General features: G+C 48.0%; 1 protein-coding gene across 1 annotated transcript; it reads right to left on the bottom strand.

Moving 5' to 3' along the window:
* Positions 1-176: 176 nt before the first annotated feature.
* On the bottom strand, positions 177-26349 carry TGM7 (transglutaminase 7). The gene is made up of 13 exons (XM_032174812.1): positions 26335-26349; positions 16649-16831; positions 15909-16154; positions 14861-14979; positions 12754-12882; positions 12493-12670; positions 10021-10159; positions 6423-6526; positions 5749-5991; positions 3516-3842; positions 3008-3168; positions 764-897; positions 177-516 (listed from the first exon to the last, which is right to left on the bottom strand). The coding sequence occupies exons 1-13, from the start codon at positions 26342-26344 to the stop codon at positions 357-359; spliced, it is 2133 nt and encodes a 710-aa protein (XP_032030703.1). The 5' UTR covers positions 26345-26349; the 3' UTR covers positions 177-356.
* Between the last annotated feature and the right edge of the window lie 1498 nt (positions 26350-27847).

Genomic DNA, 27847 nt, shown 5'->3' with positions numbered 1-27847 from the left:
GAGACCTGGGATCCTTAATTCCAGAGAGGCTGCTTTAGAGGGGATGGTGGTGGGCTTATTTTGTGGTTGAGGCTCCTAAGGGAGAAGAGAGAGGACAGGAGGGGAAGGGAGGGTTCAGCCACAGAGCTGGAAGCCAGGCCAAGAGGATCAGCCAGGAGCAATAAGTGGCTTGAGAATGCTGGTTATAAATAAAAACGTCTTTATTGTCTCTTCCCAAAGCACACAGTGTTTCTAACAGAGCTTCATTCACTCCCAGGCAGGCTGGAAAGGGGACAGAGGTGGAGCCAAGACAACATAGGAGTAGAAAGGAGCCAGGTGGGGCAGGGGTGCCAGGGAGGGCAGCCGGAGGGCGGGGCTCAGGGAGCCCCAGCCACAGTGACGAAGACGTCCTTGTAGCCTTTGATCTCCTTGACCTCGTTGCTGCTGATGAGAACCTGGAGCTGGCGGGGTCCAGCTTTGGTCGGGTAGAGGTCCAGTTGAATTTGGAGGGTGTGTCCGGCCACCAGAGTCCCAAGGCTGAAAGTCAGAAAGGGCCTGTGAGAGCCTCGAGGACTTCCTGCTGGTGGGAGGGGTGGTGATCTGGTTCCCCTCTGGGTGGGTAAGAAGCTCCCACTCACCACCACTGAGCTCAGCCTTTCCTGAGGAGGGTGAGAAAGTGGGGGCAGAGAGGCACGGCACAGGAGATTGAGGACAGTCCTGTGATGCCATGGGGCCCCCCTTTTCTGAAACCAGCAAGGGGGAGGTGGGCAGAAGCATCACTTACTCCTTTGCTATCTGCCCATTGACGAGGCCGCTTCCCTCCAGCACCATCGTGCAGCTGCTCAGAGCCACCATCAAGGTGTTGGTGAGGGTGACGTGGACTCTCAGCGCCTTGCCCACCTCAGCCCTCTCAGACACCTGTGTGGAGAGAAGTCAGCGATCCCGTGGGCAACTGGCCTCGCTTCTGCACTCCGATTCAGTTACCCCCACCCCCAGGTCCCTGGCGACCACGAGGAACTGCGGCTTAGAGCTAATGTGCTACAGTGGCGAGGGAGGAATGTGAGCTGAGGGTACTTGAGATTAACACATATGAAGGCCTGCCTTAGGTCACAATACTCCAAGAAGCCACCACCAATCGGCAGTTGCCACCAAGCTGAAACCTATTTCTTTCCCCACCATCTAGTTCAAGATGTCCACAAGATTTAAATGGAAGTGCCAGCTCCAGTGGGTGGCTACTAGGAAGGCTGTGTTAAAAGGATCCTGAGGACAAAGGATCACAATTGATTCATATCTAACACAGGTGTGGGATAAGGAAGTGGTGTCATGTGTGCCACCCATGTGCCATCAGTGATGTCATCCTGCCCTTATGCTCATCACTGAGGAAACAATGAGGCCAAGGCCACATGATGTGTTAATGGCAGAGCCAGGACCTGACCCGGGTGTCCCAGACCCCAGCCCAGGATCTTTCCCCACGCTGCTGTGTCTTCATAAACATCAGCAAGGCATGGACTCAAGTTTTTCCAGGTGTGCTCAGTGCTGTATCACAGGGCAGCACAGCCGTGGCCTGTAAGTGGGAGGCAGGCATCCTTCCTACTCATTTCTGGAGCCCCTGTGCCTAGAACAGTGCCGGCCAGATGACGGACATCAGTAAGCACGTGTTGAACTGAAATGAGCTCTGACCACCCAGATCTTACTAGGGGCTTGTTCTGGCTGGGCCAGAGACTCAGGGAAAAGGAAGAACACACCTGACTCACCTGGGGTCCAGACAAAAATACCAAGTCCCTTATACCCTCATGAGGGTGTCAAAGTAGAACAGGTTAAAATAACTGTGGAATCATCTGCGGGTCCCTTACTGATGGGGACCAATTAGCAACCTACTTGGCATTTGTCATGTTTGCTTCAGGTACACGGCAGGGCCCTGGCCGCAGCCCCAGGCTTATGTCTGCACTTGCAGTCCTGCCCACTGTTTGCCCCAGCACAGAGGCTGCCTGGTGTCAGCTGGCCCGACAGCCTGACAGTGTGCCTGGGTGAAAACCCTGGGGTAGGCCAGCTGATTTATGGTCTGGAGCTGCCCAGTTCTCTATTGGGATGGGGAGGGGCAGGCTGTTGGAGAAGCCTCCAGGTTTGGGCTAGGCAGTGGGCAAGTCTTTCCGAGTGGGAGGGGCAGGTGGGGAAACGAGGCTTTCAGGAAGGAAAACCATGGTAGCAGGAGATGGGGAACTGACCTGCCCTCTTCCATTCAGCCTTCCTTCGCCTGAAATTCCTTCTTTGTGTAACGGCGTCACTGGCCACTCAGGCATCTGAACTCAAAATCTGAAGTTCACTTTTCATTTGTTTCCCTCTTTGTCAATCTTGTCCATACTCACCTTTTGTTTTGTTTTGTTGAGACAAGCCAAGCTCTCGCTCTGTTGTCCAGGCTGGAGTGCAGCGGCATGATCTCAGCTCACTGCAGGCTTGATTTCCCTGGACTCCCACCTCAGCCTCCTGAGGATCTGGGACTAGAGGCATGCACCACCACACCAGCTAACTTTTGAAAAACTTTTAAGTAGAGACAAGGTCTCGCTATGTTGCTCAGACTGGTCTTGAACTCCTGGGCTCAGGCGATCCTCCCGGCTTGGCCTCCCAAAGCGCTGGGATTACAGGCATGAGCCACCATGCTTAGCCGGTGGTCATCGTTTGAATTTGACTTTGTGGAGTCTCTAAATCTGTCTCCTCTACTTCATCTCCTAGTCACTGCCTTTCCCGTCTCTGCCTTTGCAAAATGATTTCCTTACTTAAAATGCCTTCACAGCCATCTCATTTCTCTATACAGTTTCCTATGCATCCTCTGAAAAAATAGTACCTCCTTTGAGAAGCCTTCATGCCCCCCCAACCCCACACTGGTACAGAGCACTAGACCACACCATACTGTGCTGGAGCCATCGGTGTGGTGTGAGGTGGGAACAGTGCCTTGTTGGCTGCTGCACCCCAGCCCCTGGATTGGGTGAGTCAGAGAGCCTCAGAGCTGCCACCCGTGTCCAGCCACTACCTCGATAGACAAGTGGGGAGGCTCCAGAGAGATCTCTTTTAGGACCAGCATGGACCTCCCTGTCTCTTCAACCTCGGCGATGCCACACACGCGGATGAGCTTTTCGTCTGTTAGCTTGTTTCTGTAATTGCTGTAGGGCAGGAGGAGCGGCCACTGTGTCTCTAAGCACATACAAAAGACAACTTGAGTCCAGGACATGGACCAGAGAGAGGGGGAACATGTAGATGTGAGAGGGGAAAAATTAGGATTTTCATGTGAGAGGTAAAAGTGTTTGTGAGAGACAGACACACAGTGTCCCACCACACACACACTGTCCCCAGGGCTCACTGCTCCATCTCGCCTGGTGGGGTGGCATCAGAGGTGCAGCAGCTGGCAGCTTCACTGCCCAGAATGTGTGTGTGTCGGAGGAAGGGGTCTCTGTGTGATCTGGCTGGGCCCGCCCCACTGTGTTCATGGCCCCACAGCTCCCCTCCCTGTAGGTGCCTTTTCAGGCCTGCCTCACACTCACCCTTCCCGAAGTCCAGGTTCAACCGCACCGTGTGCCTCCAGAGGGGCTTCTGGGTGCCACCCCCATGCAGCAGGGCCTGTGCACAGAAGCGCACCACCAGTCCGATGGGCCCCCGAGGGTGGGTGCTGTCTGGCACCCTCCGGATACGCAGCAGCAGCTGCAGGTCCTGGCCCCACTCGGGTATCCTGGCCAGGTGAAGCTGCAGCTGCGCTGGCTGATCCCTGAGACCCCCAGACTCCAGGAGATACAGGAAGGGTAAAGAAGCTCTTTGGGGGCCCAGCATTTTCCGAGAAGCCTTCATGAAGACAGCTCTCTCCTCAGGGGATCCTGCAGAAGGGAGAGGCAGGAGAGACATGCGTGGGGAGGGGTGGAGAGGACCAGTGACTTTCCTGAAGCAACAAGGCACGGGAATAGCAGCACAGGGAGGCGGCGTGGCTCAGATGCTGCTTGCTGTGTTCAAATCCTTGCTCTGTCACCCTCCTTTAATCTCTCAGTGTTCTGTTCTGTCATCTGTATCCTGGGGATGATATCTGTTTTCCTTATAAGGAATCCAAAAAACGTCGGGCTAAGTGAGTTGCTGGCTGCAAGCACTCAGCACTGTTTTCTGCCATCACTATGGCCACCAGCATCACTATCATCATCGTCATGAAGCCAGAGGCTTCTCTCCCCAACCAGCATCCCTCCAGCTAAAATATATGCTCGAAACTTATAAAAAAGAGCTTCGGCCAGGCTCAGTGGCTCACGCCTGTAATCCCAGCAATTTGGGAGGCTGAGATGGGTGGATTGCCTGAGGTCAGGAGTTTGAGACCAGCCTGGCCAACATAGTGAAACCTCGTCTCTATTAAAATACAAAAATTAGCTGGGCATGGTGACGGGTACCTGTAATCCCAGCTGTTCAGGAGGGTGAGGCAGGAGAATTGCTTGAACCCAGGAGGTAGAGGTTGCAGTGAGCCAAGATCGTGCCATTGCACTTCAGCCTGGGCAACAAGAGCAAAACTCCATCTAAAAAAAAAAACAAAAGAGCTTCATCTCTTGTCCATGGGGGCTACTCAACATGGAGGCTTAATGTGGCTGACTGCCACTGCTACTACTTGAGACTGTCATTACCACAGTTACTACCGTTACTACTTGAGACCGTCATTACAAGACTGAAGGGATGAACGTAGAAATGGTAAAAAACAAAAGAAACTGTTTTGAGGAAAGGCTAGCATGGGGAAGAAGAAAAGAGAAGGAGAGAAGGAGAGAAGAGAAGAAGAAAAGAAGAAAAGGGCTCCCTGCTTCTAGTGAGCAAAGGCAGCCACTGAGCATCTACCGCCCTTCATATTTATTTGGGTAGCAAGAGCAAGGAGGAGGAGGTAATGACTGGTTAGCTGCTTAACTGATCACAGGTTCAGATTGTTACTGACAGGCTTCAGTTATGCCTAATGAAACATTTGTGCAGCCTCCAACAGCTTAACCCAAACTTACCTCCACCTGTGGACTTTTCTGGAGCAGTTGCTGCATTCCAGAGGCACTGTTCCCAGTGCTTTCTGTGGACACTCATTTAACCCTCTCAACATCCGTCTGAGGGACTGTTATCCCGTTTTGCAGATGAGGAAATGGAGGTACAGGGGTGGTAAACTGTGTCCAGTCTTACACAAGGCACGGCACAGCCCTGTTCAGTACTCAGGCAGCCTGACTCCACACACGCGCCCTCTGTGGGGGTGTCCACCCCGTCCACAGGCCCAGGGGCCCATCCCCCCGACTCCACTGCTCCCCTTGCCATGGACATAGGGAGACGGTGGTGCCACTCTGGGTGGAGTTAAAATACAGGACATCCAACCACATTTGAATTCCAGATAAACAACAAATGATTTTTAGTATAGTACGTTCTATGCACTATTTGGAACATACTTATATATTAAAAATCATACCCAGTGTGAATTTCAGATAAACAGTTAATACTTTTTAGAATAAGTATGTCTCATACAACATTTGGGACATATGTTACACAAATAAAATATTTGTTTATCTGGATCTACCTGGAATTCAAATTTAACTGGGCATCCTGTATTTTCATTTGCTAGTAACCCTACCCTAGGGCCACATGCCTGGGATCCAGGAAGGACCCCTAGGAGTTTGCCATGAGGAAGAGGTGATTAGATGGTGACGGTTTCAACTTGGAGCCATTCCAGCTAGGGAGCATCACAAAGAAGCTTAAAGCGGCCCTCTCCCCAAATACCCAGCCCAGCACCTTCTGGGTACTTGTAGGAGCTGGTGATGCTCTGGCGCTGGTCTGACCCCACCATCTTGGTGCTGATCTCCTTCCCGATGGAACTGGTGTTGTGGGCCAGGATTTCCTGGGCCTGGCCATCCCTGAGCAGCCAAATGACTTCATCGGCGTTCACCTCGGCATACACAAAAGGGGTGTCATAGGCCAGGTGGACATCCCCTTCCCTGATGGCCTTCACAGAGGCAGGGCCACAGCAGAACAGCCCTGTGGAGGCAACAGGCTACTGATATGGGGGCCAGGAGCAGCTGGTTGTGGCTGTGGGAAGTGGAGATGGGCTAGGCAGTGGCACCGCTGACTCTCAGCCATGGGATATCTTCCAGTTTACCAAGCACTTTTGTTCCCATTAATTCATCTGACCCTCACAGCCACCCTGTGAAGTGGCAATGCTCATCATCAGCTTTTCCACTTTACAGGTAAGGACACAACTGAGGCCCAGTGACCCATCCAGGTGACCCATCTAGGTGACTCTGTCAATGGTAGAGTTAGATTCCTGATCCGAAGCTGTGTCAGCTGGGACCTCGGGAAGAGGGTGCCGTGGAAAACGCTGCTCCTCTCTGGTCTCCTGCTCCCACGGCCAGTCACCCTAATCTGCCTCCCCACAGAGCCAGAGCCTCTTGGCGGTGGTCCTCACTCACCACTGCTGGTCTGCTGGGGAGTGGGGTCCAGAACCTGCCACCCGTTGTATCCTGGTGGGAGATCTTTCCGGATCATCCAGCACTCATTCCAGACATGGAAGTTCCTGCAGGAGGGAGTAAGGAGACAAGGACTCACGTTAGCTGAGGTTTTGCCAGGTACCAGGCACTAGACGGAGTGATTTATATCATTGTTTCTTTTTCTTACTTTTTATTAGGAAGTAATTTCATACTAAAAGTCACAAGAATAGTACGGGCTGGGTGCAGTGACTCACGCCTGTAACCCCAGTGAGAGGTGACAGCGTGCTGGCAGTCCTTAAAGCCCTCGCTCCCTCTCGGCACCTCCTCGGCCTTGGCGCCCACTTTGGTGGCACTTGAGGAGCCCTTCAGCCCACCGCTGCACTGTGGGAGTCCCTTTCTGGGCTGGCCAAGACCGGAGCCGGCTCCCTCAGCTTGCAGGGAGGTGTGGAGGGAGAGGCGCGAGCACGAACCGCGGCTGCGTGTGGCACTTGAGGGCCAGCTGGAGTTCCGGGTGGGCGTGGGCTTGGCGGGCCCCGCACTCGGAGCAGCCGGCAGGCCCTGCCGTCCCAGGCAATGAGGGACTTAGCACCCGGGCCAGCAGCTGCGGAGAATGTACTGCGTACCCCAGCAGTGCCAGCCCACCGGCGCTGTTCTCGATTTCTTGCCGGGCCTTAGCTGCCTTCCAGCAGGGCAGGCCTCGGGACTGCAGCCCGCCATGCCTGAGCCTTCCCCCACCTCCGTGGGCTCCTGTGCAGCCCGAGCCTCCCCAACGAGCACCGCCCCCTGCTCCATGGCGCCCAGTCCCATCGATCACCCAAGGGCTGAGGAGTGTGAGCGCATGGCGTGGGACTGGCAGGCAGCTCCACCTGCAGCCCCGGTGTGGGATCCACTGGGTGAAGCCAGCTGGGCTCCTGAGTCTGGCGGGGCCTTGGAAAACCTTTATGTCTATCTAGCTCAGGGATTGTAAATACACCAATGGGCACTCTGTATCTAGTTCAAGGTTTGTAAACACAACAATCAGCACCCTGTGTCTAGCTCAGGGTTTGTGAGTGCACCAATCGACACCCTGTATCTAGCTGCTCTGGTGGGGCCTTGGAGAACCTTTGTGTCCATACTCTGTATCTAACTGATCTGATGGGGAGGTGGAGAACCTTTATGTCTAGCTCAGGGATTGTAAACGCACCAATCAGCGCCCTGTCAAAACAGACCACGGGGCTCTACCAATCAGCAGGACGTGGGTGGGGCCAGATAAGAGAATAAAAGCAGGCTGCCCTAACCAGTAGTAGCAACCCGCTCGGGTCCTCTTCCACACTGTGGAAGCTTTGTTCTTTTGCTCTTTGCCGTAAATCTTGCTATTGCTCACTCCTTGGGTCCATGCTGCCTTAAGAGTTGTGACACTCACCGCGAAGGTGTGCAGCTTCACTCCTAAAGCCAGCGAGACCACGAGCCCACCGGGAGGAACGAACAACTCCAGACATGCTGCCTTAAGAGCTGTAACACTCACCGGGAGGGTCCACGGCTTCATTCTTGAAGTCAGTGAGTCCAAGAACCCACCAATTCCGGACACACCAGCACTTTGGGAAGCCGAGGCGGGCGGATCACGAGGTCAGTAGATCGAGACCATCCTGGCTAACACGGTGAAACCCCGTCTCTACTAAAAATACCAAACATTAGCCGGGCATGGTGGCAGGAGCCTGTAGTCCCAGCTACTCAGGAGGCTGAGGCAGGAGAATGGCGTGAACCCGGGAGGCGGAGCTTGCAGTGAGCCAAGATGGCACCGCTGCACTCCAGCCTGGGCGCTAGAGCGAGACTCTGTCTCAAAAAACAATAGTACAAAGAACACCCATCCACCTAATTCATCTGTTGTTAACATTTTGCCCCATTTGCTTTCTTTCAATGTGGACAGGAATAGATACCTACACATACACACTTCAGTGTGTATTTCCTAAGAATAGGGATCTTCTCTTACATAACTCTTGTATAGTTCATCAACCCTAGCACATTGGATATTGATATGATGCCTTTATCTAATTTACTGTCTATATTTTAATGTTGTCAGTTGACCTGATGATGTTGTTTAGAGCATTCTTTTCCCACGCGGTACGCGATGGCATCGGTGATCACACACTGCATTCAGCTACGCAGCATGTTGTCTCCTTTGATCTTGGAACAGTTCCTTCACCTTTCTTTCTTTGTTACATTGGGATTTGAAAACAATCTCTCGCTCGCTCTCTCTCTTTTTTTTTTTTTTTGGTAAATTTAAGGGGGTACAAATGTAGTTTTGTTTCATGGAGATATCACCTAGTGGTGAAGTCTGGGCTTTTAATGAAAACAGTCTTTATGTTGTTTATCTATTTTTTAAAACCAGAGTCGCCCCCATTTTGGGCTTGTCTGATGTTTCCTCATGATTAGACTCAAGATATGCATTCAAAGACAGAACTGTGCCTAAGTTACATATCCTCAGATACACCACTGCTTCCTGAATCAGAGACAATTCAGACCTCTAGGAGTCTATCTGTGGATCCCAGGCTGAAAAGCCCTCCTTACTGGCATTGATCTCATTTCACCCTAGCAACCCTGTGAAGTAGATGCTATCTTCATTTTACAGACAAGGAAATTGAAGCTCAGAGAGGGAGGGGGCTTCTAGGACAGCAGGTAGTTCTCACATAGCTCAAAAGAGTCTTACCTGGAGGCCAGGTGTGGTGGCTCAGGCCTGTAATCCCAGCACTTTGGGAGGCCGAGGCGAGTGGATTACCTGAGGTCAAGAGTTCGAGGCCAACATGGTGAAACCCTGTCTCTACTAAAAATACAAAATTTAGTCAGGTGTGGTGGTACATGCCTGTAGTCCCATCTACTTGGGAGGCTGAGGCAGGAGAATCACTGGAACCCGGGAGTTGGAGGTCGTAGTGAGTGAGCTGAGGTCACACCATTGCACTCCAGCCTGGGCAACAGAGCAAGACTCAGTCTCAAAAAAAAAAAGTCTTATCTGGAAAACTGGCTGGAAAAGGAAAAACAGGAAACCAGATTTGGGGGTAGAGCTGAGAAGAACAAAGGAACCAGGAAAAGAAACCAGAGATACACAAAGGGATGCACAGAGATACACATACACACACACACACACGCACACGCACACGCACACGCACACATGCATGCAGACAGGGAGTGGGGCGGGCAGAGGAAGAAGTCAAGAGAGACAAGAAGAGGTCTACAGAAGCAGCCAGTCCAGTCTCTGTCTGACTCCCGGGAAAACAGAATGGTACAAACACAGACTCAGAGAAGGAAGAGGAAGATGAATAAAGACTTTTGAGGTCAGTGTTCAGAAGATTCCCAGCTAGTCATTTGGTTGAGGCCTCAGAATGTTATCCCGTTGTTTTCTATCTCTGAAATGAGTTAAATTTGATGACCTAATTAGCCAGAACAGCCTTCTGGGTTGGGGAATTCTTCTCCTCTTCTCTGAGCATTAGCAGCAATGCTCGGGGCAATCTTGCAATATTGCCTCAAGAGCCAGAGAGAACCAGGTCAAAGTTTTTCTGCCCTCCCTGGGACAGAGCAGAGAGCTGTTCAAGACAGTGCCTCTCACCATATTTTGTCTCGTTTCTGAGTTGACAGCATCTCGGCATTTCGGTCATAGTACGTATCGATGGTCAAGTTCCTATCCACGTTGTGCGCGGAACGGAAATTGGAAACAACACGGGTTGGAACACCTAAGCATCTCATTACTAAAGACAAAAATATAGAGAATCGCTGAGTTCATTTCAGGCAGAATTATTGGTTTTCCATGCATAATTTGTAACTTTCAAGCTGGAGGAGAGAAAGCCAAGACGCTTACGGAACCACACCAGTAACTCCTTTATTCTTAGAGCCCCACACCCAGTCCCACAGCCCTGCTGCCCCATCAGTGATCGACATCCCACAAGGAGAAAGGAATCACTTGAGGGTCGCTTAAAACAACAGTTAACAATAATTCAACTTATCATTTAGGAGTCTTTCCACTCAGCAGCTTTCCAAGTTAAAGACAGAGGGCCAGGTGCGGTGGCTTATGCCTGTAATCCCAGCACTTTGGGAGGCTGAGGCGGATCACGAGGTCAGGGGTTTGAGACCAGCCTGGCCAACATGGGGAAACCCCGTCTCTACTAAAAATACAAAAAAAAAATTAGCTGGGTGTGGTGGCACGTGCCTGTAGTTCCAGCTACTAGAGAGGCTGAAAATTTAGTTCTGAAATGTTTTTTAACTTTTATTTTAGGTTTGAGGGTACACGTGAAGGTTTGTTCCGTAGGTAAACACGTGTCACGGGGGGTTGTTGTACAGATTATTTCATCACCCTCCTCCCACCCTACTTCTGAAATTTGGGATCTGTAATTCTACTTAAAGACAAGAGGTAGGGGGAGGTATGAAAGAAATTAGAGAATGGATAGAGGGACAAGATAGACTTCCAGAGACAGTGGAAACCATCAGCAGAGATAAGGGGAAACCACAGAGCCAGCAACCATCTTGAATAAGGCAGCAGCTCTCTCTTGTGGCTTCTCATGATACTGCTACAAAGGCTTTTAAAAGCTGAGTTATGATTTCACAAGTCTAGTCACACAGTGTAAACATTACCCCCAACACATACACACACACACACACATACACACACACACCCCTGCCTGCCCAGAGTTGGATGAAGTCAAGCCAAGAGCCAGCAAGAGCCAGGTGTGACCTTGAGGGGACATGGGTCCTGACATCTGCCAGCATGGTGAGGAGTTCAGAGAGGTTTATCCCACTCCTCTCCCTCCCAGGAGGGGCAGATGGTGCCTACTGAGGCTGCCAGGAGGATTACACAGCTTCAAAAAGTAAAAGGAATATTGAGAGTGACCAATCCTTTTGTTTTGGTTCACTGAAGAGCCCCCAAGAAGGCTTCCTGTCTACAGTCACCTGTCCACTCACAGCACAGCTCCTGGGCTTGTCACAGATCCTTAGCAGGCGTGGGAGCTACACCTAGGCTGGAAGTGGCCAGAGGAAGCTTGGCAGGGGCAGCTCCCCCAGTGCGCAGTGGCCCTGTAACTCAAGCGCCTGGGAGTGGGGAGAGGCTTGGAAATGGAGCAGGATGGTGGACCTTGTCCTTCTCCTGCTCATCCCAGGCCTCCTCCATAACATCTACCTAGCCACGGCCTGGGGACTTCCCAGCCCAAGGAACAACTGAGAATACTGAGTGCCAGAGTAGCCCTAGCCCCATTTCACACCTGAGCAAAGTGAGGTCACTGGATTCAAACACTCAGATTTAAACCTCCTCTGTGTCTGCAGCACCTGTATATAACTGCCAGCCTCTGCTGCCCCTCTCCAAAAAGTCTCTGCCCTTGTCTTTGGCACCTGTCTCTGTCCTCCCCATTCTCTGCTCCTCCTTTCTCCAACTGAGTCACCCTGTTAGTTCAGCAAATGTTTATCGACCTCCATCATGTAGCAGGACAGGCCTGTCTAAGAGATTCTGGCCTTGCAAGGGTGAGACAAGTACTCTCCATCTTTCTCTCATCTTCACAGATGATCTGCTCAACTTTGCACTGAATTGTAAATAATTGATACTGCATAAAACATTGATGTTCTTTAACGGTGGTTAGCAAGGTGGCAAGTCTATAATGATAACTGCTCAAGGATCTCTCAGTGAAGCATTTGGGGGCTGCTAGCTCTGCCTATGGGTGAGGTCAGCTATCTCATGCCATCTACTTCCACCTGCCCCCCCATGCCAGGCTCACCTCGAGCTGAGATGCCTGAGCAGGTGGTAGAAAGGAGCCATTTTGTTTCTGCTTTGGGACCTCAAACTCCTCTATCCAGATGACAGTTTTAACAGTCTGACTGATCCATCAAGGATACTGTGAGGTGATTGCCACAGGTCAACCCCCCTCTCACATAAATGCACAGGATCCCTCGAGACTGTATGGTGTGCTGGCTCAGGGCCTGGGTGCCCACCACCCCCAGGTGTGGGGCCATGGGCAAGCTACTGAACCTTTATGAGCCACAGTTAACTTCTCTGAAAATGAAGTTAATCACACCCCTAAGTGAGTGATCTTTTGCTCACCGGTGCACATAACAGAGGCGAAGACCCAGCACTGTCCGTACTTCACAGGCTGCCCACCCCTGGCTGACCACTGCCGTAGGATGGCCACGCTGCCGTTCCACTCCAGAGGACTGACCCCGTTGGAGTAGTCCTCGCCCCAGTTCCCCTGCAGCACGCCATTGTCATCGTTGCTGTTGATCTGCAGAGGACAGACAGGTGGGTTTCCACAGCTCCCGGGGAAGCTCAGACTGTCCTCAGATGGCGGGAAACATCCATCCTTACCATGGCACTCACCACCCTGCACACGTACACCACGTCGTTCCGCTGGGAACAGTCTTTGGCCGGGTTCTTTAAGTGATACAGGCTCTTGTTCAGGATCTCAAAGCAGATGTCTATGATGTCTTCTTCAAACTTCCAAGTGATTTTAAGGGAGAAAAAAGAGAAGAGCAAATGTCTAGACTTCTGAAACTTTAAGTCACTAACAGACTTTTGGGGATGGCATGTATATGGGGGTGTGGGGGCAGGGGGAGGGCGCTAAATATAAGACAAGGGCCTGCCTTTGAAGAACTTGTAAATCAAATTGGGAATGTATTAGGTTTGCAGTTCTGAAAAACTAAACTGTGTGGCTCTGATGAAAAATGGAAACAGAAGTCGGAGAGTGAGAGATCCCCGTTGGCTGAATAGATGAGAGAAGGCTTTGGTGCCAATGGGCTTTGATAGATTGGGTGGGCAGGAAGAGGAGAGTGGGCACATTTACCTGAGGTCTTTGAGCATGGTGGGTATCAAGGACTTAGACAGACTCCTATCTGGAGGACTTGAAGGAGCAGGGAAGGGATCAGAGCAGAAAAAGTCTAGAGATCAATGTAGGGCCAGACGTGCCAGTCTTGAAATCAGGTAGAGGAGCTCAGAGCAGACGCTGTGGGCCCTGGAAGAGCCAGGGTGGGCTCATAATAGACATACACAATGTTTGTCACAACCCTTTGGCTGCCAAATGCTCAGGTATTTGTCTCAGTTTCAAAGAGGGTCACAGGTCGCCACAGCTGGAGAATGGGGAAAACTTGCTTTCCCTCAGCAAGGCTTCCCCCATCTCTTCCCTTTTGGAGTTTGTGGGCAGGACTGAGGTGGCAGTGGGAAGGTGAGAGAAACTACGCCTGCAGGGGTTGAGAGTGGAAACGTTGCCCAGAGCCAAGGTCCCCTCTGTACATTGACTGGATAGTGCATGTTATTAAAGAATTACTGTTCTTTTTTTTTTCAGTTACAATCATGTATTCTGATTAAGTTTTGCAGAAAGAGTCATCTTTTACATGACTATATTCTGAAGTATTATTGGATTAAATATGCTGAAGTGTTACTGGATTAAATGATATGGTATCTGTAATTTGCTTTAAAAAAAAATTGGCCGGGAGCAGTGGCTGTAATTCCAGTACTTCAGGAGGCTGAGGTGGGTGGATCACCTGAGGTCAGAAGGTCGAGACCAGCCTGGCCAACATGGTGAAACCCCGTCTCTACTAAAAATGCAAGAATTAGCTAGGCATTATGGCTTGCACCTGTAGTCCTAGCTACTCAGGAGGCTGAGGCGGGAGAATCACTTGAACCTGGAAGGTGGAGGTTGCAGTGAGCCAAGATCATGCCACTGCACTCCAGCCTGGGCAACATAGCTAGACTCCATCTCAAACAAACAAACAAACAAAAACTAGTGGTGGAGTGGGGAGCGGAGGTGGAGGCAGAGGAGTACAGACCAGAGAAGGACAAGCTTTTTCTGTAAAAAACCAAATAGTAAATATTTTAGCCTTTGCAGGCCCTAAGGTCCCTGTCTTAATAACTCAATTCCGCCAGTGCAGTACGCAAGCAGCCACAGACTATATCTAAATGAATAAACATGGCTATGTTGCAATAAAATGCTGTTTGTGAACACTGAAATTTGAACTTCATATAATTTTCACATCACAAAATATTGTTCTTTTAAAATTCCTTTTCAACAATTAAAAATTGTGAAAACTATTCTCAGCTCGTGGGCTAAACAGGCAGTAGGCCACATTTGATCTATGGGCTGTAGTTTGCAAACCCCCGGTGTTGATGAAACAGACTCATGATACATCAATCACTACTGAAGCTGAGAGGTGGGTACAGGGAGATTCATTGTAGTAGCCTGTCTACTTTGATTATGTTTTAAGGTTTTTCATAGTAAAATGTTAAAAACTAAAAAGGAAAGACATCCACCCCTTCCTTCCTTGCCCCTCTCACTGGATGTAAAGTTGGCCCTCACACCCTCGCCTGTATTAGTGGCCTTCCTTGAGGGTTGTGTAATATAACAGCCTTACATAACAGGGTTGTATAAGGACCAGCCTTAGGGAGCCCACCCCAGGCCCACGCTGGGTAATAGCGTTACCTGCCCGTAGTTCCAGGGCCAGGAGGTGATGAATTTTTCATGACCCTTGTAAACAAAGCCATAATCTTGCATGATATACTCCTGCAGCAGTACTTCACTTGGCAGGTAGACGTCGTCCTCTGAGCAGTTAAGAGTAGTGGAGGGGGCAAAACCCCAAACCAAAAACCAGAGTAATAAAATTAAAAAACAGTAACGACAACGTGTTTCTGGAAAACAGCAGGAGTAGTCGATGGGTTCATAGCAACAGAAATTAAGACTGGACCCCCTTAAAGGTCTATATGTGCTTTTCTAGAAGCCAGAAATACAATGCATACTTTAAAAAAACAATGATCTTTTCTTGATTGTAAAAGTGACTGATTGTAGAGCTGGCTTATTGTAGAGATTCAGAAAATACAGATGGATGGGAAGAAGACAATGGAAACTGCTCATTCCCACTACTCAGAGACACCCGCCGTTATGTTTTGGTGTATTCTAGCCACTCTCTCTTTCTGTGCATGCATACTTAATACAATTAGGATCATATTAGGAAATGTTCCAGTGTTTTCACTTAACATCACACCATGAATACTTTCCTTATGCCATTAGAAATTCTTTGTAAAGGGCGGGTGCAGTGGCTCACGCCTGTAATCCCAGCACTTTGGGAGGCTGAGGCAGGCGGATCATGAGGTCAGGAGATCGAGACCATCCTGGCTAACACGGTGAAACCCCATTTCTACTAAAAATACCAAACATTAGCCAGGCGTGGTGGCGGGCACCTGTAGTCCCGGCTACTCAGGAGGCTGAGGCAGGAGAATGGCGTGAACCCAGGAGGCGGAGCTTGCAGTGAGCCGAGATCCCGCCACTGCACTCCAGCCTGGGCGACAGGGTGAGACTCCGTCTCAAAAAAAAAAAAAAAAAGGAAATTCTTTGTGAAGATGATTTTTGTGAGAGCACACGGTACTACATTGCATATCTATGCTGCGATTTATTTTCTGGGCTTTTTCCAAAGATCCTCACAGGGCCTTTCCAATGGATCAGGTTAGCATTACAAGCTGTGAGCACATCCTACCTGGACTCCAAGGGTTAAAAAGTAGGATGAAAGTCCCCAGCGGGTAAGTCACACTGTGACCTTGGCCCTGAGAGATCTCTATCTTCAGAGTGTAATGGCCAATAACTGCATTGGCTGGTGTGACAAGGGAAACTTGGAGAGAGTTGGAGTCAATGGTGAAATCAGAAGCGCCCCAGACATTCCCGGGCCGGACCCGGGTGAGGAAGAATGTGGCTCGGGTCCCCAGCAGCTCTGACGGCTTGGGTCCTGCGTAGGAGACAATGACCCCAAAGTGAGGCTCAAAAAACCTGTGTGGTATATGATTCCAGGGGGGTTGGAAGAACCGTCACCTTCTCCCACCACCTGCTAATGCTTTTGGCTTTTACTGCCACTGGGTGTCTTCAGGCAAACCATTTAAGATCCCCAGGCCTCTGTTTTTTAATCTGTTAAATGGGGATCATAATAGTACCACCTGAAAGTCTTGTCCTGGGGATTAAGTGAGCTAATGTGTGTAAAGTTTTAGCACAGTGCTTGTTGTGTATCTACAGGTTGGTTGGTAACTGCCACAACCTCAGTTTGCAGAGTTGACCAAATCTCTCCTTAACAGCACTAACAGGGTCCTGATTATGAGGGGCCTGGGGCTCCCAGGACAAGAAAGTGGAGGGCGGCTCAGGTGGGAAAGGCAGGGGCCCCGCAGGTAGACTCTGTTAATACCCTCATTTTGAGGGAAGCTGCGGGGCCTTGGGGCAGGGCAAACTCACCGGTCTCAGCCACAAAGGTGATGTGGTCGCTCTGGGACTGGAAGGGTCGGCTGAAGCTCAGCCCGAGGTAGAAGGGCTGGCCGCGGCGCACAGCGAGCCGCTTGACGCCCATCTCCTGCGTGTGGTGCTCCTTGTTGTTCCTGGAGCTCTGCAGGTCGACAGACTCAAGCTGCAAGGTTGCCACTAGGGGAGAGGAGGGGACAGGTCACGCCCACCTGCAGCCCCCTGGGCTCAGGCGTCCCTTGTGGCTTCTGAGTCATTTCTGGGAGGTGCAAGGGGGAGGTGGGGTGTGCGGGAGGGAGTGGGGTGCGCGGGGGGTTGGGCGGGGGGAAGTGTTGATCCTGGTGAATTCCACGTCTGGACCTGGAGCCACAATGATCAAGGATTGGGGTCCCCAAAAGGGAAACAATTCCAGATAACCGAAACTTAACCCCTGAAGTGCCACTGCATGCTCTTAACTATTTGTTGACAATCTTTCTAAAAGTCACTGTATTATCCTGCTGATATAAGAATAAACATACTAGGATTTTGCATGAATTAAGTCAGTGAGCTGACTGGAGGCTGGGACTTCAGCTATAGGGCAAGTCCCTGCTTTGGAATTCTGGAGACTCTCTGGGTCACTTGTAACTTACGTCTGACTTCTCAGCCATTTCTAGGTCTATGGGGAGGGCACTGCCTGCTTCCTGTGTGTGCACACCTGGTATATGGTTGTGAAACTCTCATAGCACAGTGGGCAGTGGGCAGGCTCTGGACTGACACAGCCTCAGGTCTATCACCTGGACTGTGAGACCTCGAGCAAGTAACTTAATATCCCTAAACATCAGCGTCCTCATCTGAAAAATGGAGGCAATTGTATTCCTACCTTATAGGGTTCATGTGGGCGTTAAGTGAGGATGCCCATGGAAGGACCTTGGCGTTGTGCCAGGTACAGAGTAAGGAGTCATTATTTTACTCTTACTGGTAGGAATCATGCGTTCTTGGATTGCATTTCTTTTGTGACCTTTACTAGCAATGTGTAGATTGTATTTACTGTCAACAAAAGTTCATCAGGTCTTTCCTCTAGTAGTACATCAGTTTATCTCAGTGGTTCTCAACAGGGGAAATTCCGTGCCCTGAAGGACATTTGGCAATGTCTAAAGACATTTTTTACTGGGAAGAGAGGCTGCTAAGCAGCATCCTAAAGGAAAAACTCATATTTGCTCCCAGCCAGTTTTTGTGCCATTTGCATTTTGAACTTCCACAGAGGTTCTTAATGTTTTTGCATCTTTCCTACCTATCTTGATCCTTTTTTTTTTTTTTTTTTTGAGACGGGGTCTCACTCTGCAGCCCAGGCTGGAGTGCAGTGGCATGCTCCTGGCTCACTGCAGCCTCAGCCTTCATTCTGGGCTCAAGTGATCCTTCCATCTCAGCTTCCCAAGTAGGTTGGACCACAGTTGTGCGCTACCATGCCCCATAATATTTTTTTTTTTTTATTTTGTAGAGACAGCGTCTCCCTATGTTGCCCAGGTTGATCGATTCTGATTTTTTGACCCAAATGTTTTACTTTTCCATCTCTAGACTGGCTGTACTATCTTCCAGTCTTCATCTAAGTAATCAGTAATAAGATGTTTCTAAGCATTAGAGCTTAAGTTGGAGGCCAGTGGTGTATCATCAGCTCTTTCTTTCATGTAAACACTGAGCCATTAAGAAATATTCTGGGCGCGGTGGCTCACGCTTGTAATCCCAGTACTTTGGGAGGCCGAGGCGGGCGGATCATGAGGTCAGGAGATCGAGACCACGGTGAAACCCCGTCTCTACTAAAAATACAAAAAATTAGCCGGGCGTGGTGGCGGGCGCCTGTAGTCCCAGCTACTCAGAGAGGCTGAGGCAGGAGAATGGCGTGAACCTGGGAGGCGGAGCTTGCAGTGAGCCGAGATTGCGCCACTGCACTCCAGCCTGGGCAACAGAGCGAGACTCCGTCTCAAAAAAAAAAAAAAAAAGAAATACTCTCGGGCTGGGCACCGTGGCTCAAGCCTATAATCCCAGCACTTTGGGAGGCCGAGATGGGTGAGTCACTTGAGGTCAGGAGTTTGAGACCAGCCTGGCCAACATGGTGAAACCCCGCATCTACTAAAATACAAAAATTAGCCAGGCCTGGTGGTGAGTACCTGTAATCCCAGCTACTTGGGAGGCTGAGATGGGAGAATTGCTTGAGCCCAGGAGGTAGAGGTCGCAGTGAGCCAGGATCGTGCCATTGCACTCCAGCCTGGGTGGCAGAGTGAGACTCCATCTCAAAAAAAAAAAAAAAAAAACACATCTCTTTGGGCATAGTTGTTCAACTGCTTTAACTACACCTCATCTTTGAATAAAGCTGAAGTCAATGTTTTTAAATTTCCTTCACAATCTAAAATCAAATCCAGTTTTCATCTTTTCCATAAATGTGTCAAATGTCTGGCTAAAAACAGAATATGCACAATGATCCCTTGGTCCGTCTCTTAACAACAATCTTTTGTAAGATAGATTCAACAAAGGTGAATTACTGGATCAGTTGGTACAAAGTTGTTAAACCTCTTGATGTGTTGGGGCACTTAAATAGATATGTTATTGGAACCAGAAAATTTAGAGAAAGATCTAAGACAGATCCCTTTTGATCATTCAACAGCAGTTTTTAAACTTCAGTGCCAACTCATTTAGTAGTTTGTGAAATCAATTTAAAGAGAGGTAGCCAGTAATAAGAAAAATGGAATGGAATAGAAAACATACAATGCATCACACATAGGAAGAACAAGGGCAATTTTATGTGTAGCTGAGTCATGATATAAATCATGGATCATAGTTAAAAGTCAGAAAGCAGCCGGGCGTGGTGGCTCATGCCTGTAATCCCAGCACTTTGGGAGGCCAAGGCGGGCGGATCACGAGGTCAGGAGATCGAGACCATACTGGCTAACATGGTGAAACCCCTTCTCTACTAAAAATACAGAAAATTAGCCGGGCGTGGTGGCGGGAGCCTGTAATCTCAGCTACTCGGGAGGCTGAGGCAGGAGAATGGCGTGAACCCGGGAGGCAGAGGTTGCAGTGAGACGAGATCACGCCACTGGGCTCTAGCCTGGGCAACAGAGCGAGACTCTGTCTCAAAAAATGTCAGAAAGCAGCTGGCCTCAATCTGGTTGGGAACTGGTTGCCTCTCATTTGTTCCTAAGGGGCCTGAAGTTTTCATAGCAGGACCACTGAGCCTTCACAGAAAGTCTCTCCGTCCCATACACAACTCCCACCCTGAATCATCATAGATCCAAAAGAGACAGGGACACACAGGAGGGAACAGGACTCAGGGTAGCCTTTTCTTGGCTGCTGTTTGTAGCTCAAAGCATAGTTCCTAGGGACAGCCAACTCAGTTTTCCCCTGAGCCAGGCTTCTCTTAGTTTGGGAAAGAAAGGAGAGGGGGAGGAAGGAAGATGTCTTCCTCTCCAGAGGTCCAAGGTTGCAGTGGCATGGAGAAAACTCATTCTCCATTGGACACACAGGTTTTCTTTTTTATCCCACTCCACTGAAGTGCTTCTTATGTCAAAGAGACACTGACTTAAGAAAACAAAAGGAAGGGTTTTCAAAAGCAGGAAAAGAAAGCCAAGAGGATCTGGAAGAGGCTCAACAAAGCAGAAAATCAAGCAGAATCAGTTAGTAAAAACATGTCAGTTCCCACAAGGCCTTCTTGACTTGGCCACAATCCCACTGGAGTTAATGACATGAGTAAGAGGAGAGTTAAGCCCCAGCCACAAGACTCCTGGCACTTATTTGACTAATACAAAGACAAGGGTATAAAAGGATCAGATATATCCTGATGTATTATTAGCCTTTTAAGAAAAAGGAGACAGGCCGGGTGCAGTGGCTCACGGCTGTAATCCCAGCACTTTGGGAGGCGGAGGCGGGCAGATCACGAGGTCAGGAGTTCAAGACCAGCCTGACCAACATGGTGAAACCCTGTCTCTACTAAAAATACAAAAATTAGCCAGGCATGGTGGCGCATGCCTGTAATCCCAGCTACTAAGGAGGCTGAGGCAGGAGAATTGCTTGAACCTGGGAGGCAGAGGTTGCAGTGAGCCGAGATCATGCCATTGCATTTCAGCCTGGGCAACAGAGCGAGACCCTGTCTCAAAAAAGAAAGAGAGAGAGAGAGAAAGAGAAAGCAAGCAAGCAAGCAAGCAAGCAACATTAAAACAGCCATCTGCATGTGATGAGCTCCGTGATGCAAAGCTCCTATCCTCTGACACCAAAACCCAAGACAGCCCTGCCCTCACTCACGCCTCCATCTCTCCACTCGGGTCTTGGCTTAGCAGTGACCACTGCACAGGGGCTTTCTTTGGCCACCAAGCATGGTGCTTTACTTCCAACCATGTGATCACTTTCTATCACAACACCCTCTCTATTTTCTTCAGGGTACTTAATATCTAGAATTGGTTCCACAAAAGCAAGAGACCTCAGCCATCTTCAAATGCAAATCCCCCTGCCTAGAAAGGAGCCTGGTGCCTAACTGCAGATACGCATGGCTAATGTTCATGGAATACTTACCAATGCCTGGCACTGTTTAGAGCATTTTGCATGTCTGAAATAATTTATGTTCTCACCACCCCCTGAAATGGAGCTGTTAATATTGTTCCTGACATACAGGAAGGTGCTGGGTGGAGATAGGATTCAAACCCAGGGAGGCTGGCTCCAGAGGCTGCCCCCTTAACCTGCACAATCTCATGCCATCCTGGTGGGTGCTCGGTGACATCTGCTGAATGGATAGACACATATGTGCATGAGGTTCAAGGAGAGTCGTCCTGCAGAAGAGCACTGGGGATGGAGGGGATGGGAAGGGGCAGAGCCTGTGAGGGCAGCAGGGCCAGGATGAGGAGGGGCTTGAGCCCGGGCCAAGACGCTGCTGCTTGATTCAGTAGTCATGGGTAGATCTAACCCTGATGGGTAGATATAATGTTACACCTTTCTGAGGGCAATTCATCAATATTTACTACAAAATAAAAGAAAGTGGCCAGGTGCGGTGGCTCACGCCTGTAATCCCAGCACTTTGGGAGGCCAAGGTGGGCGGATCACAAGGTCAACAGATTGAGACCATCCTTGCCAACATGGTGAAACCTTGTCTCTACTAAAAATACAAAAATTAGCTGGGCATGGTGGTGGGTGCCTGTAGTCCCAGCTACTTGGGAGGCTGAAGCAGAAGAATTGCTTGAACCCGGGAGGTGGAGGTTGCAGTGAGCCAAGATTGGGCCACTGCACTCCAGCCTGGTGATGCAGCGAGACTCCATCTCAAATAAATAAATAAAATAAAAATAAAAGAAAGCCTTAAAACATAAATACCTTTGACCCATGAACTTCTCATCTAGGATTTTTTTCTTAAAAAATAATAATTTTTGTACAAAAATTAAGCATAAAAATGTTCAGTGCAACCCAAATATCTTACAAGAGGAGTTGGCTACATAAACTTGATTCCTCTCATCCGATGATTCCAACAAAGAGGGCACCAATAGCAGCCAAAAAAAGGAGCAAAGATTATAGAGAGGTAATTCACAAGACATTAGAAAGGAAGATTTTTTTAAAAGACTAAAAATTAGTATGTACAGATTAGGTGGTGAAATTATTGGAAATTTCCTTTCCTTTAGGTTTTTTGACGTTTCCCAAGCTTTTACTTTGAACATGTATTCCTTTTGTATTGAGGGGAAAGGGCTACTTTGATTAAAGGCAGGCTTTTGAGCAGGAGTGGCAGGATCAAAGCTGTACTTTAGGATTAATTCGACTGTGGCATTTAGCCCAGACCAGAGGGGAAGAAGACAAGGGTGGAAAGGGCAGCGAGAGCCCTGTCACAACGATCTAAGCCAAAGGCTCATGAGGACCTAAACACAGGTGTTGGTAAGAGGAAAAGAAGGACCACCCTATGTGTGCAAGGGGCTGGCATCTCTGGGCATATGGTGCACTAATACTTATTGAAATATTTTGACTTGCAGGGCTTCCTAAGGCCCCAGGTAGGGTGGATGAAAAATTGGGTCAGTTAAAGGAATCAACTGCCAACAAAGTCCCAGGCAGTCACGTTAGTGGTGAGGCTGGAATGCTCTAGGTGGAGACAACAAAGGGCAAATTCTATCCAGTGCAGCTGGCACAGAGTTGGCACCTGCCACAAAATGCCAGGTGGAAGGTGGACTCAGCTCCTTCCATTCTTCTGTCTTTGTTTTTGCATTTATTCTAGCTTCTTTTCTCTTTCCATTTCTCATTATTGTTGTCCATTTTTAGGACTTTTACAAATACTTTATTCTTTTTCATTTCTTCCCTTCTTACAAAATGTGAGAGTATAATCTGTGTGACAGCATATGAAGAGATTCCTATAGGAGATTACTGCTGTGTTCTGTGCCTCTTTTAGTGTGCAAGAATAAAAATGTCTTATTACTGAAAAGTTCAAGTCCAAACTCCTTAGCCAAGCATTCCAAGCCCTTCACAATGTGGTCCCAACATATCTCTCCAATCTTATCTCCCACTAGCCCATAAATAAACTGCTTCACTTGTACTGTGGCCTCCAAATAGATTATACTCATATCTACCTCTGACAGCCCCTGCCCCTTCCCTAATCTCTTTGTGTCTCCATTGTACCCATTCTTCAAACAAAACCCAGCAGCCACTCCTCCACAAAATTCTTCCCAAGCATTTCAGAACATAAGGGATATTTGCACTTGCAACACTAGTTGAATATCTAGTTAATACTAACTAAGTGTTATGGAACTCCAGCCTTTATATGCATCATCTCTTCCTATCCCTGTAACTACCCAATTTGATATTATCAGCCCCATGTTACAGATAAGTATGAAGATGATCAGCAAAGTTAAGTAAGTTAAGTAGGTGGCTAGTGCCACCTACTTAATTAAGTGGCAAAATTGGCATTTAAACCTAGACAGTTTGACTCCAGAACCTAGTTCTTAACTTCTGGCTGGTGGTACTAGTCTGAACTTTTCAAACTTTTTTTTTCCAAGTAAGTGAATATTGTGCTTTCTTCAAATGAAAACATAATAAAAGACCTCAGAGGAACTTCTCTAGTGGGAGAACCAGGCAGGGGTTCTGCCCACCCCCAGGCTTCTCTGCAGACCCCTAAGGATCTAAAGAACACAATAAAAAGCACAGCTCCCTCTCAGCCTCCTCAGTCTAAGATGCCAAGGAGGGCACAAGCCCTCAGGCAGCTCATCAGGTCAGGACAGAACCAGCTCCAGGACCCACTCGATCTGTCGCCCTGTTCTGCAATTTCCTAGACTCTGAACCTCTTATTATTCAGTTAATCACTTAACTACTACAGTGTTTCCTTGAAACATTATTTTCATTTGATGGTGTCTACATGATTAACTATATTGTTCGATTATTTACACCCAGTACCCAGCAATTCAAATAGCTGCTGGCAGGAGAAAGTGTTCTCAAGCTGGTTGTACAAGTTAAAATCTTAAGTCTTTTGCCTCTTAGGTACAAAGCATTGCTATTCATAATATATAAAAGTGGCTATAAATATTAAGACAGTCTTGCTATGATAATAGCAAGAAATGCAAGCTAAAACAATCATGAGATTCATCTTTGATCCATTCAAAAATATTTAAAGGAATAACAATAACCTATTTTGCTGAGGGCATATGGAAATGGACTGTCTCAGACACTGATGGTGGGAGTGTAAATTCATGTGGACATTTTAGAGACAATCAGTTGATATCCATCAAAACTTAAAGTGGATATTGCTTTGCTCCAACAGTTGTTCTTTTAGAAATCTTATGTATAAAAAATATTTACACACGCATACAAAGTTTTATCAACAAGGACATCATTGCAGCATTGTTTATAAGAGTAAAATATTAGAAACAACTAAATTTCCACCAATAGGAGATAGTAACAAACTAAGCAAATTAATAAATTCATTAAAGAAATTGTGCTTATATGCCCAGAATGGAAAATTATAATCGTTACAAATTTTTGATAGACCAATATGCACTGACATGGAAAGATTTTCAAGATACGTGATTGTTTCTAAAAAGCAAGTCATCAAATAACATATATAATCTGTTTGTGCAAAACAAACCATTTTAGGTAATCTAGTGTTATTTGGAAGCAGTTGATCAAATTGCTAATGGGGCTTTCCTATGGGAAAGGATCAGGATTGAAAGTACATAGGTATGTAAAAGGAAACTTGAGCTTTTTAAAATGCTGTGTGAACTTTTAGCTTTTTATAATAAGTATACATTTTTGTGTATTATTTGTTTAATTAAAGTATGCAGTTTTAAAAGATAATATAACTGTTTTAGATTTATTCTAGTTTGTGATAGCCAAGGGGACAAGATATGCTAAACTCTAGCACTAAAGTACCCTGGAATCTAGCACATGACAAGCTTCTTGAGCCTTCTCTATCAAACTCTGTCTTGCATTTAAAAACCATTTATATCTCTATTTTTATTTTGTGTTTGTTTGAGACAGGATCTCACTTTTTCTCCCAGGCCAGAGTGCAGTGGCGCAATCTCAGCTCACTGCAGCTTTGACCCCGCAGGCTCATGCAATCCTCCCACCTCAGCCCTCCAAGTAGCTGGAACTACAGACGTGTGCCACCATACCTGGTTAATTTTTGTATTTTTAGTAGAGACAGGATTTCACTATGTTGGACAGGCTGGTCTCAACTCCTCAGCTCAAGTGACCCACTTGCCTTGGCCTCCCAAAGTGCTGGGATTACAGGCCTGAGCCACCGTGCCCAGTGAGAGACACAGTGCCTGGCCATTAGAACATGATGCATGCTTTAGAACATTATTTTAAGACATACATGGCCAGGCGCGGTGGCTCATGCCTGTAATCCCAGCACTTTGGGAGGCCAAGGTGGGTGGGTCACCTGAGGTCAGGAGTTCAAGACCAGCCTGGCCAACATGACGAAACCCCACCTCTACTAAAAATACAAAAATTAGCCGTGTGTGGTGGCGGGCACCTGTAATCCCAGCTACTCAGGAGGCTGAGGTAGGAGAATCCCTTGAACCCAGGAGGCAGAGGATGCAGTGAGCCAAGATCACGCCACTGCACTCCAACCTGGGCGACAAAGGGAGACTCCATCTCAAAAAAAAAAAAAAGAAAAATACATGACCCATGTTTAGTGCCCTCCTTGGCAGGCCCCATGTGTTGGCCAGGCTGGCCCAGCCTGCGGGGGCCTGTTCTTCTCACTCCCAGCAGAGGAGTGGCAGGGTTCTGAAGGGATCGAAAAAGGATCCTGAACTCAGAGGTGGGGGCAGCAACTCTCAGTGAGGACCTGAGAGTCAGGGGAGAAGCTGGACAAGGGAGAGGTCTAGGGTCTGAGAGGGGTCCTCCCACAGCTTCAGAGTTGGCCATAGAAATAGCCTCCCAAGCACCCAAGGACACCTGATGGCAGGGGCCAAGCTCTTTTTGGGGCTCCTCAGACTTCTCAAGGCCATTTCAGCCCCCCAGGTTTTAAAGAAAAGGCTGTTCACAGCTTCAGAAAAGAAAACGAATGGCCGTGGGATTTGTACTCCAAGGTCCAAATGCAGATGGAGAAGTGAGAAGAAGGAGCCGGATTGCACAATGAACCACCAATCATCAATCCAGTCTCTCCTGTCGCTTCCCTACATCCTCTACCCTCTCCAAACTTCTCCCCTCTCTTGACTTAGCACCTCTGAAAAGGTAAGTCGATTCCCAGTACTCACCCTGATCCATCTCCCTCCTTCTCCTGTCGGTCAAGGCCCTTCAACTAGTCACCAGTACGATTCGAGACCTAATTGCCTCTTGAGCATTTACAGTCACCCTACTAGAACCTTCCCTTCCATCCCTGAGTCGGGCGGGGCTGCCACTTCCTCCTCCTCCCACTGCTCCTCTTAAATTTCCCGTTGTTCCAGGTACATCTTGGCATAAGGAAAGGAGCTTCTGACTTAAGCCTTGTAAAAATGTGCTGAGGGATTTGTTTCTGTGGCCTCCTTTTTGAGCTGAGAAGGCTCCCAAGTGATATGAATGGCAAAGCTTGGCTTGAAGCTGTTCCCTTGTGCCTCTGTCATTTCAAGGCCTGGGACCCGATTCGATCTAAGCCAGTTCGGTCTGGCTTCCCCTGACCATATGGGTGTTGGGTAAGAAAGAGCTATGAGGAAGGTCATAGAAAGAGTCGTGAAGAAAGGTTTGCACAGCCCATCAGGACCCAGAGAGCTTTGCATCTTGAAGAAAAACAAAGCACACTGAAATGGTGAATTATTAATGCTGCTGATTAAAAATGAAGTTGACAAAGTTTCTAGTGACAGGAAAAATGCCCATAATGTGATATTAACTGGAAGGAAAAAGTAGGATAGGAAAACAGTGCAGTTGTTCTCACTCACATGTGGGACCTGAAGAAGTTGAGATCAGAGAAGCAGAGAGCAGAATTGTGGTGCTTAGAGGCTGGGAAGGGTGGGTGGGAGCAGGGATAGAGAGAGATTGGTTAAGGGATACAAAATTACAGCTAGATAGGAAAACTAGGTTCTAGTGTTCTATAACACTGCAGCGTGACTATATTTAATAAGAATTTATGGCATATTTTCGAATAGCTAGAAGAGAGGTTTTTGAGTGTTCCCAACACAAAGAGATGATCAATGTTTGAGATGATGGATATGCTGATTACTCTGATTTGATCATTATACATTGTATACATGTATCAAAATACAAAAGAATGTCACTCTGTACCTCATAAATATGTACACTATTACATGTCAATTAAAAATGAAATAATTTTTTAAAAAACAGTGTAGTTTAACAGTGTAAAAATATTATTTATGCAGATAGATCCATTTTTAAAAGATGGAAGAAAATGTAACTGTGGCTAAGAGCAGTGAGATTGTGAATGTACTTTCTTTTTTATATTTTACTGAATTTTTAAAAAATTCCACAGCGGGAGTGTAAGATGTTTTTAATTAGGGCGAAAAAAACTTTTTTTAAAAGGGAAAGAAAGAAAAAGAATAGGAAGATCATGGCAGGAGATCCAGACATGTGTCTATGTGTTTCCCAGATTCAAAGTTTAAAGAGAGAAGTGCCCATTCAGCACTCCAGGAGGAGGAACTTAGTTTGGTCAAAGAATAAGTGCTGCAGACAGAAAAAACTTAAAGCTATTTACATGTTTACTAATTATTGTCAAACGTATAGAAGAGCTTCTTAATTCCCTGAGTTAGTCTGTGTGATTCATTCATCACAAATTCCTGC

This window comes from Hylobates moloch, unplaced genomic scaffold, assembly GCF_009828535.3.
Source record: "Hylobates moloch isolate HMO894 unplaced genomic scaffold, HMol_V3 SCAFFOLD_14, whole genome shotgun sequence".
NCBI lineage: Eukaryota > Metazoa > Chordata > Mammalia > Primates > Hylobatidae > Hylobates > Hylobates moloch.
The sequence above is the reverse complement of the archived record's forward strand: the minus strand, read 5'-3'. Positions and strand labels throughout refer to the sequence as shown.